The sequence below is a fragment of the Salmo salar genome, chromosome 18 (genome assembly GCF_965601325.2).
Source record: "Salmo salar chromosome 18, fSalSal1, whole genome shotgun sequence".
Taxonomy (NCBI): Eukaryota; Metazoa; Chordata; class Actinopteri; order Salmoniformes; family Salmonidae; genus Salmo; species Salmo salar.
In genome coordinates this window covers 78293222-78305115 of record NC_138308.1, presented here as the reverse complement: position 1 = coordinate 78305115, position 11894 = coordinate 78293222, and the positions used below count along the sequence as shown (strand labels likewise).

At 42.0% G+C, this 11894-nt stretch overlaps 1 protein-coding gene and 1 pseudogene across 1 annotated transcript; both read left to right on the top strand.

Annotated features, from left to right (window-relative positions):
* Window positions 1-1151: 1151 nt before the first annotated feature.
* LOC106577681 (uncharacterized) lies at window positions 1152-2837 on the top strand. Its single transcript, XM_014155999.3, has 6 exons — window positions 1152-1203; window positions 1353-1718; window positions 1876-2220; window positions 2311-2439; window positions 2542-2591; window positions 2712-2837. The coding sequence occupies exons 1-6, from the start codon at window positions 1161-1163 to the stop codon at window positions 2835-2837; spliced, it is 1059 nt and encodes a 352-aa protein (XP_014011474.3). The 5' UTR covers window positions 1152-1160.
* Window positions 2838-10132: 7295 nt separating this feature from the next.
* LOC106577714 (uncharacterized) lies at window positions 10133-11384 on the top strand (annotated as a pseudogene).
* Window positions 11385-11894: the final 510 nt, after the last annotated feature.

The following is an 11894-nucleotide window of genomic DNA, read 5'->3' as shown; positions in this document are numbered from 1 at the left end:
TATTGTAATTGTAGCTACTAATAAATGAAATGCATTGCTTCACCACCATTTCATATTGACTTGCTTGTGATAAGATGAATAAAGCATTCAACAATAATCAGGACAAAGGAAGTTTAATTTATTTATTTGGGACATACTCAGGCATCTTGAAGTTGTAGTGTTGAAAATAGTTTTCTCTTCTCATGCCACTTATACCCCCTCACACACAAAGCAACTGATTGACAGTTACTCTGTGGTCTGTGATGAACACAAGATAAGGATGTCTCTACGCATTGTTAGGGCCTGCTGGCCTCAGGCACACAAGACCGTTGTCTCTCTGCTCCTTTCACTCTCTCTCTCTCCCACTCTCTTTCTCTCTATGTGTCTCTCTATGTGTCTCTCTATGTCTCTATGTCTCTCTCTCTCTCTCTCTCTCTCTCTCTCTGTTTCTCTATTTCTGTGGTTTTCAGCCAGATGTCTCAGAACTCTTAGTTCTCTCATACTGTAGGTTATACTACTTCCTATTGAAATGTACAATTTTTGCAACAATAAACCATCTATTTTGATGAGACAGTTTATCTATACCAAGTCAACTGAAATCTGTGAGCTACGTATTATGTATTTGATGTAGAGACCAGTAGGGTATTCTCAATCAGTGTGATGTTAGGCCTCTAGAACCATGGACCTACTCAGTAACTATATCATGGGAGGGCATTCTATCCATCTATTGTACTGAGTGTAAATTCTGAATGAGAGATCACTAAAAGAAGACTACGGTATTGTGTTTGCTGTGTTTTCTCCATAGATGGTTTTAGTGAGGTGAAGTGACTGTGTGGTGATAGAAGCCCTCGTGGATGACAGTGTCATAGCATGCATGTTCCAAAAAGGTCGCACATTTGAGTCTCTTAGACAACATCAGCTGCAGTGATAAAGAATAAGGGAAACCGTACATAAAACATTTGTATAAATCCAAACTATGAGATACTACCTTTACGACAATTCTGTGATTCGAAACTGTACAAGATACACGTAAAGACCACAGTTGTGCCTGAATGAGGTGTCAACAAAAATGATGTTGTGTAGTTCGACCAATCACCTGTAACTCCATTGCTGAAGTGTTGTCTACATAGGTGGACTCTTTCCACTCAAGACCGAGTTGTGAAGAGCTGACAACTTTGAAGATGACCGCACTGTGTCTGATATTTCCACTTCTTGTAGAGAGGGGTAAGTCAATCTTTTATATTTCTCTGCTTATGTGATGTCCAATCTTGATTTGAAGACACAAGGTATCCCATTATCGTTTTACAGACACTTTGACAATCCAAAGTTGTAATTGAGATATGTAACAGCTAATATATTTTCATGTTCTCTAGTTCATGTGCTAGCTGGGACTGAATCCTCATCCATGCGTCAGAAGATTGGTCTCATGTCAGCCAACGTTGGAGACACAGTAGTTTTGCATTGCTTCAATTCAGGCGACATGGGAATAATGTTCTCCTGGTACAAGCAAAGTTTTGGAAATATTCCTCAGCTCATCTCAACCATTTATAAGTATGACAGGAATGCAACATTTTACCATGAGTTTAAGGACAACCCTCGCTTCTCAGTGGAAGGTGGACAAGGAAAAAATCACCTAATGATCGCAGATGTGGAACTCTCTGATTCAGGCACATACTACTGTGGAAGTGCTTATGGAATCAATGTGGAGTTTGGACAAGGAGTCGTTCTCATCATAAAAGGTAAAGAGAAAGTTATTATTATGATTTATTTTTTGTAAATCTGAATATACAGATATGATGTATTTTCTTAATCAAACAAAATCTTGATTTAATAAATTTTGATTTACAAAACTTGCTACAGTGATATTCTAGAGAGATGAAATTGGTTTATTTTCAGGGTCCAGAAATATGCCTGTTATACATCAGCTTGTGTCTGAGTCAGTCCAGCCAGGAGAGTCTGTGACTCTGAACTGTACAATACACACTGAGACCTGTGCAGGAGACCACAGTGTATATTGGTTCAGACATGGCTCAGGAGAATCCCACCCAGGAATCATTTACACCCATGGAGACAGGAGTGATCAGTGTGAGAAGAGCCCTGAGGCTGGGTCTCCTACACAGAGCTGTGTCTACAACCTCCCCAAGAGGAACCTCAGCCTCTCTGATGCTGGGACTTACTACTGTGCTGTGGCCTCATGTGGGGAGATACTGTTCGGGAACGGGACCAAGCTGAACATTGAGGGTAGGTTAAATAGCTTTCATTGTTGTTTATATCTACTATACATATGCTTGCTATTCTGAGTTTCTTCTATTATTGCTCAAATTTCAGCAGACGAGAGTATAGACCCTCTTCTCTTTGTATACTGCCTGGCCGTAGCATTGGCCTTTGCGTTCATCTTGATCATTCTCCTTGCTTGCATCATTTACAAGATGAAGAAGATAACATGTCTGCAGTGCAGTGGTAAGTGATTGAAAGTTGCTATTCTTTGATGTCACCATCTCTATAAGTAGATAAACTGGAAGACGTGGCAGTATCTATAGCGTTTTCTGTCTTTGTTCTCAGAACTGGTCTCTCAGACAAGAGGTCCTACAGTTTCCCGGTCAGATGCAAGTGTAAGCAGAAATACTTTTATATTGCATGTCTTATACAAACTTTCAGACTTGGCTTGCAAAACCAAATTGTGCAAGAAGTAATACATTTTAATGGCAACAAAACTATTTTGTTCTTCACAGAGCCAAGATGCAGACAGTCTCCATTATGTAGCTCTGAATCTGAGCAACAAGACGAACAGGTCTAGAAGACAGAGAGGAAACATGGAGGAAGAGACAGTGGTCATGTACTCTGGAATTAGACAGTAGAACTGGATGAATGAAATACTTTCCCCTTCATACTAGATAGCTCTTTAACTAGCTCTAGCTTCATTAGCTATTTCTATGAATGGATATGCAGAAAAAATGGGATGAAAGCAGTTGTTAAAGCTTTTTTAAATGTAATACAATGTATACATAATTTCATGCATTGCTTCTCTGTCAAGCTTATTTTACGTTTGATTTGCATTTGTCAAGAAAAAGAAAGCATTTCCGACGGTTAAAACTAATTCATTTGAATAAGTTGAACTCAATGTATTTTGTTCACACACCTCTGTGGTCACCTTTAACACAGGAAGACTGACCTGCAGCAACACACTGCACTCTACTTTTCCTCTCAGGGCCACCGTACTGTTCACACCCCTTAGTGCAACAATGTTCTCTAAACACAGTGCTTACAATGTAAAGGTCAATGTCTTCTCATTTATGTGAAGTCAGGTAGTCCCTTGCATCATGTTACAGTAAATAACATAGGCCCCTTTCAACATAATTACTCATAGTGAAAGTGGCACAACAGCCACCTCCACAAAAGGAGGACAGGCCAGTTATAGTATGGGAGGTCTTCTTTGTTTTCTCATTAAGACATAGGCCTACAGATTGCATACCACACACCCCCTCACATACACAGCAACATATTTACAGGTTTTCTGCAGTCTGCTATGAAAAATACACAAGGCTGTAGCTATCTACACTTTGTTAAGGCCAGTTGGCCTTCTGCACAGGACCCTCCATGTCTCTTTCTCTCTATCTTTCTCTCTCTGTCTCTCTCTATGTGGTTTCAGCAGGATGTCTCAGCGGTGTCATTCAGTTGTATCACATACTCTTTTGCTCTTCATGTTGCCCTTTTTATCAACAACAGAACACTATTTTTATGAGGCATCTAGTTATCTATATATAGTCGACTGAAATCTGTGTAAAAACACAATTAACTATTTATTAGGTCATTTGACCTAGAGATCTGAAGTCCTTAGTTAAACACAAAGCATTGTTTGAAGTGGGATGTAGAGTATCATCATCTGGGCCAGGAAGAAAGAGCCTCCTAATTATATCATGGGAGGGATTTAATCTGTCAATACGTTAAAGAATAAATAGTATATGAGATATTGTTGGTTAAGCAAAGACTATTGTCATGTTTTCTGTTTCTCTGTGTTATGAAGTGACTGTGTGGAAGTCATAGAGGCCCTAGAGGATGACAGAGTCATAACATGTGGCCAACCAGGTCCCAACTACTGTATGACTCCCATGGACCACAATGGCATGACAAACATTAAGTAAAGGATCCATTGACTCTTGCTGTTGTGTCTCTTTGGGTGGACAAGCCCTCTGTTGGCCAGCTGCAGTACATAGTATTGTAGACAGTGTGAGCATAGTTAGGCCTAACAAAGGATAAATCCACGGTAGTGACATTAACAAACAATTATAAAACTGAACATTGACATATTCAAACTTGCTACGTGATAAAGTTGTGCATTACAGAATCAAGCTGTACAACAACATGAAAGGACAGTGTTTGTTCTATTCATGGTCTACTGGGCGGCCTATCGAGTGTTCAGTCAATCAAATTTGACCATCAAAATCAGACGGTACCTGAGATGAACCAATGAACGTAAATGCAAGTTTCCATTCTTTTCTGAAGAGAGACTGCATTTTACACAGGTCAGTCTCGTCCAGTGAAGGAGCAACCAGGATGAATAAACTCCTCACCTTTCTTTGATCTGGAAAGCATGTCAGTAACATCTAGCTCAATTGACTAACGTTATACATGTTCTTTATAGATTTAAAGTGCTTACTATAGGCATTTGGTAAATGTAATAAATGCAGTAAATGTTGTGTTTTTTTTCAGGTGCATCTCAAACACCAGTTTTTGACGGAGGGGTGTCGTGGGGGACAGCATCAGCCAAGGGACCAGGAAACACCGGCCTGAAAAGGAAGACATGAAATGAGCTGAGACACGGTAGTCACTGGGAAGCTGTAACCTATACGTCACCTCGTTGACTTTCCGGAGATCCTTGAACGGCCCCACAAACCGTGGGTTCCGCATCTTGCAGGGCATGTGGAGTGGGAGGGTCCTGGTGGTGACCCAGACGCGATCACCAGGATGGAACACGAGCACCTTACTGCGGTGGCGATCCGCCTGCTCCTTCTGGCGACGGATGGCATGCTGGAGCCTCACATGAGCATCACTCCAAACATCCTCTGCGCACCGGAACCAGTTGTCCACCACAGGGATCTCGGTCTGGCTCGGAGTCCACAGAGCCAGGGCCGGCTGAAAACACAGGACACATTGGAAGGGACTAAGCCCAGGGAAGAAATCTAGCCCACTCCCCCTGTTGGTCCTGGCAATGACTCCTCAGGAACCTCCCCAGCTCCTGGTTCATCCTCTCCACCTGCCCATTGGACTGAGGCCGGTACCCGGAAGAGAGGCTGACCGTGACCCGTAGTTTCTCCATTTATGCCCTCCATACCCGTGAAGTGAATTGGGGGCCACGGTCACAAATGATATCTTCCGTAAGGCTATAGTGCCGGAAGACCTGCTGGAACAGTGCCTCAGCAACCTGGAGCGCTGTGGGGAGACCAGAGAGAGGAATAAACCGGCATGATTTTGAAAATCTGTCCACAACCACCAAAGTAACAAAGTCAATGGACAGATGAGACCAGGTATGCTGAGGCACGGGAAGGGGAAGGAGCTTCCCTGCTGGAGCGTGCCGGGGGGACTTAGTTTAATAACCATACCTACATGTACATACTACCTCAATAAGCCTGACTAACCAGTGTCTATATATAGCCTTGCTGCTCTTACTTTCAAATGTCTTTTCACTGTTATTTTATTTCTTTACTTACCCACACACACACACACACACACACACACACACTCACACACACACACACACACACACACACACACACACACACACACACACACACACACACACACACACACACACACACACATACCTTTTTCACACTATTGGTTTGAGCCTGTAAGTAAGCATTTCACTGTAAGGTCTACACCTGTTGTATTCGGCGCACGTGACAAATAAACTTTGATTTGATCGAAGATACCTCTGAATAGAATCCATCTCCTCCTCTCCTCTCTCCCAAATGGCCGTAGCCCACTTCAATGCTTGCCCAGTCAGCAGAGAAATAACTGTGGCAGCCTTGGACCTCTCAGTGCTGGGAACTCCCATCTGGTGCACAAAATAGAGGGAGCACTGGAGTAGGAAGCCACGGCACTTAGATGGGGTTCCATCACATTTATCCGGGAAGGACAGACGGTCATCGCTAACATGGGTGGACTGCTGAGTGGAATGGTGTGCTGTCTCACTGGGTCGACTGTTGGCAGAGTATCCTCTGCTAGATGAAGGCAACGCTACTTGGGAATGTTCCAGACGTTGAAGACTGCAAAGAACCTCTTCCATAGCCTTTCCCAGTTCCACCATCTGGTTGTTGTGTTGATGAAGTAGGTATCCCTGTTCTTCAACCATCTGGGAGATGTTCTGATTACCTGCTGCTTCCATTTGTTGAGGCAGTATTCTGTAATGTATATGCTGGGAGTTGGAAAACAAGTGCAGCTGGTGAGTTTAATAATAAACGGAACATAGAACAATATAACAAACACAAGTAACGTATAGACATGAAACACTTAGTCAAAACCTTTATTTTATTTAACCTTTATTTAACGAGGCAAGTCAGTTAAGTACTGCCTGGGGACGGGAACTAGGGGAGTGACAGATATAGGGGAGGTAATCAGTGAAGTGATGGAGTCCAGGTGTGCCTAATGTTGAATGCCAGGACTGGTGGTTACCAAACTGGCGACGTCGAACAATGGAGGTGAGGAGCGGGAGTAGACATGACAAAGGGAGGGTATTCATTTAGGCCATACTCAGGCATTTTTATGTTCCAGTGATGAACAGTATTTTTCTCTTCTCATGCCACTAACACCCGCTCAAACACACAGCAACCTATTTACAGGTACTCTGATGTCATTTCTTAATTAAGAAGAACACAAGACATGGTAGTATGCCATTTAATTAGTAAACAAGAAGAGGTTTCAAGTGTTTGACATGTAGACAAGAAGAGGTTTCAAGTGTTTTAAATGTTGTGTCATTTTTCTTTTAGCGGGGACCCCTTCTCAGCAAAGCCAGTGTCGTGACGTTGTATTAGTTAATGTGACGACTGTTGCTCATCGAATGATTAACGGTTTATAATTGCGTGATTACATGAATTAAGCAATGAATCAAGCAATTATTAACTCATCAACCTGGGGCACCATGGGAACAGTATTTTGATTGAGTTTCTATTTCCCAAATTAACTCAAAGGATATCAGAATATCGATTTTACAACAGTCGCTAAATTAATCAATTTCCTCTACAGTCTCATTCTGAACGTCGCATAATCCGGGAATCTGCACGGACCCGGGCTTCACCAATGAGTTTACCACACCAATCTTAGTTGATTATTTATTTACTAGCAAGCTAAAATGATGATAAAAATACACATACACAAAACACAGTCTAGTTATTGATTAGGATTTAAAAGAGAGAGAAATCAAGAAAGTACACGAGAGAAATATACATTTGGGTTCATTTGTCAGCCATGCTTATTTAAACCTAGCCTTGCCCCGAACTGCCGCTCTTATGGGTCAGAATATAATGATGTAATTACGTGTTGGAGGTCTCAGGTGGGAAGCTCCGTGTGTGTCGTTTAGGCTTCTCAATGATGCACTTCTCCGGCGCAACTCTCTGGTTGTCCTCACGATGTCAGTGTCCTTCTTGGCTAAGTGGTCTGATCCCTCGCCCTTGATCTGAAAGGGGTCTTCTGAGGACAGACAGCTCTGTAGCTCAGAGCTCACAGCTTCGGACTCGAACGGTGTATATACCACGATTCAATGGAGAGTGTGGTTAGGCTTGAATTCACCTGCTTAGACACAGCTACTCGTCCATAGCTCGTGTAGAAAAAGATTTCTTTGTCTTCAACCTTGTGTTTCGTTTTGGGGTTCGTTGACTTTGTTAGACCTTCGCTGCAGCTTGGGGTCAATTAGTCTCCTATGTTAATTCTTCACTCTCCTGTCTTATACCCTTGGGTCAGAAGTGGGGGTAACCGCCTTTAGGGCAATTCTCTGGGCGGACCAAGTTAAGGGGCAAGGCCTAGATTTGACTAAAATCCTATTTTAGACACTACCTTCACATCTCATCTTTACCAAAACATTCTCTTTGATTTGGATATTTTCCACACAACGTACAATGTATAAACATCAGGCATATACTGGGAAAACTCTTAAAGGTACAATGTTTTCATAATAACGTCATCTCTTAACCTTTAATAACAATTCAAAAGTTACATACCTTTTCATATTCCACCTCTCGTCATGACCACCGTTGTGGCTGACGGAAACCATTGTTCCAAAGTCCCTTTATTGCATGTTTAATGTTCTGAGGCCAGAATTCCATTGTGAGGACAAAGGAATTTCTCTGTGGCTTAAGGTTTATTATGGCGTGAGGGGTCATAAAACCCCCACATCTTCAGACCCCTAAATCTCTCCTCCTCTGTTGGGGTTTTGGGAGATAATCTGTAGGGTGGTGGTCTTCTGTACCCTGACCTGATCAGGACAGTCATGACACCAGTATGGAAACCCTCATGCCAACACGTCAGAACAAAAGGTTAGCAGGATGAGACAGGGAAAGAGTATTAAAGTAAAAGACTAAAGCATTAGACTTGACCCATACTCTGAATTTACTGAGTCCTTGTTTCATCCCCATAGCTAAACGGTGATTATGATGCTCTGAACTATACTGCCCTGCTGTTCAGTGACAAGAAGAGTACCAAGCCCAGGAGACAGAGGAGAGAACAGAGAGAAGAAGAAACCATCTACTCTGGTGTGAGTAATCAAGACAGGATGTGACATATGAGGGTCATTCAATCAGCATCATTCTAAGTTAAGCCCCACCCCTCCTCTGAACTCCACTTTGATCCCGTCACAACTTCCACCGAAGGTGGCTCCTCTCCCTGTTCGGGCGGTGCTCGGCGATCGTCGTCGCCGGCCTACTAGCTGCCACCGATCCCATTTTCCTTTTCGATTAGTTCTGTCTGTTTTTCACACCTGTGTTTAATTAAGTTGATTTCGGTCGGTTTATTACACCCCGCTGCAGGCTAGGCTGTGTGCGGGATTATTGCTTTGTATTGTGCTTGTAAGGGGTGTGTGCCTGCACCACAGGATTTAATTTGTTTCTTACGGTATATGTTTACCGTGTGCATTTTGTGCTTTAGTTTGAGGAGTCGAGGTTTCTCCTCCGTGTGCGAAATTCCTTCCCTGTGGGTGGCGACGACGTTAGTGCGCTTATTCCCATTGTGTTTGTGTTGTGCTTTCGGGACTGCCTGAATAAACGTTGAATTACACTGGAACTTATCTGCTCTCCTGCTCCTGATTTCCTACACACCCCCCTCCTACGAGAGGCGCTGTTACAGATCGTGACTGAGCCAGCGTGAACTGTCTATTATATACATTTCTCATTTATTGTTGGATGCTATTGCAGGGGCCAAGCTTCGCCTAATATAAATCTAAAAACTCTCAGGTGCAGAGCATAATTGTACAGCAAGTGTGAGAGCTGATAACGGGATGGTTTCAGAAGACTCAAAACTTTAGCACTAGTGGCTGAGGTTGACTGACAGCATACATTTGTTTTTGTAAAAGTGTACAACAAAATGTATATAATGATTTTGCAAATGTTTGAATTCTTCCTTTTTATGATAATAGTTGTAATATGGTACTCTGCAACCTGCCTTTATGGTTGTGTGATATTTCAATAAACTTATTTTTATTTCCTAGTTTAATGACTTGCCCAATTCTTACCACTTATTTGCACCAGGTATCAAAGGATCACATCTTAATTTTGTAAAAAAAGGTGCCAACCTCACCAGAGTTCACTTCCTCCTGAAGCTTGAACTGCCTTCTACAGACATGAAGTGAGAAAAACAATGTAAACCCCCTGTGTATGTAAAAAAGGACATATGTACCAGTAGTCTCAGACACTGACCCAAATGATGAAAAAATACAAACCAGTAACTCTGACTTTACATCATTTGAAGGGCTGCTCTAACTATGGAATGCCACAGGACACATGTTAGATTGTAGTTTTTATCACATGCTTTATGCCTGTTCAGACAGCCAATAATACCACTTAGTTCAGAGTTTCCTCCTACATCATAATGATTACCCGATTAGTGTCATCATGTAAAAGCTGCCCCGTTGTCAGACCCACACACTATACAGTTCAGAAAGGAAATGATGATTATATATTGGACAATCTTTTTGTTTTGTGCCAATTTGGGTAAGTAAGACTTAATACGGATACTTTTACTTTTTTGTCAGTCTTTTCTCATCCATTTGAATGACTATGTAGTCTGAATAACAATAATAATTTTAAATTCTGTACTATACCTTCGTCTGATTTATTTAGTTTGTTTGCTTCACAGGTTGTGCACTTAATACGGATGTAATCCAACCAGACCCTGTGATAGTTACACAACTGGGACAAAGTGTATCTCTCACTTGCTTTTGTCGATCTCAATTGTTCAGAGTCTCTTAGTACAAGCAAACTATTGGACAGAAGCCTCTTCTCATGGCATCATCATATTATTGGACTGAAAATAGTATTTATTTCAACAACTTTACCGAGGACTTTACCGAGACTAAACATTTGAATGTGAGAGAGGATTTGACAGCTAACCATCTCCAAGACAGAGTCAGGGGACTCAGCTACATACTACTGTGTTAGTATGTTAGCGAGGGAAGCCACATTTGGGGAAGGAGCTGTTGTAATTGTCAAAGGTAACTTAAGTTGTTTTTAAAAATGTTGGTTCTGAAGTGCATTCATATAATGCTAAATTAATTAATCTAGCAGGAAAATAGAATGTACAAACCATGATCTTATTCACGCTCTTCAGATTCTGGGTCCAACTGCATGTCTGTGCTCCAGCAGCTTGTGTCTGATTCAGTCCAGCCAGGAGACTCTATGACTCTGAACTGTACAATACACACTGAGACCTGTGCAGGAGAACACAGTGTCTATTGGTTCAGACATGGCTCAGGAGAATCCCATTCAGGAATTATTTACACCCAGACAGGAATGATCAGTGTGAGAAGAGCCCTGAGGCTGGGACTCCTACACAGAGCTGTGTCTACAACCTCCCCAAGAGGAACCTCAGCCTCTCTGTTGTCAAGACTTATTACTGTGCTGTGGCCTCATGTGGGGAGATACTGGACATCAAGGGTAGGTGATATATCTTACATTTTTGTTTATATCTATTGGATACTCTGCTGTGTAAAACTGTACACAGTACTAGTTATTTAGATCACATAAGAAAATTATCCATACAGTACTATACTTATATCCCCATATTTATTTTCACAGACAATGGAGCAGACCCTCTTTTCTTGGTCTACTGCCTGGGAGTAGCATTGGCTTTCTCTCATCCTGATCATTGTCCTGACTTGCGTCATTTACAATATGAACAAAATGTCACGGCTGTCAGAATGATCGGACCAACGCACAGGATGGTTGTAGTTCCACATCTTTTTATTTATAGTGAAACGTTGCAATACACCAAATACTAGAAATACAAAAAACAACAAACCGTGACGCAGAGAGGATAACACACTACTCAAAATTAACAACCCACAAACCCAAAAGGAAAAACGCCCTACTTAAATATGATCTCCAATCAGAGGCAACGAGAACCAGCTGCCTCCAATTGGAGATCAACCCAAAAAAACAACAACATAGAAATAGAAAACCTAGAACACAAAACATAGAAATAGAAAACAAGAAAACCAGCCAAACACCCCCTGTCACGCCCTGACCCATCTACTATAGAAAATTAACTCTTACAAGGTTCAGGATGTGACACAAGAGAGCATGTCTGCTGTTCGAGGTAAGTGACTTATTCATAGAAGATGCTTGTCACACCCTGATCTGTTTCACCTGTCTTGTGCTTGTGTCCACCCCCCTCCAGGTGTCACCCATTTTCCCCATTTTCCCATCTGCATT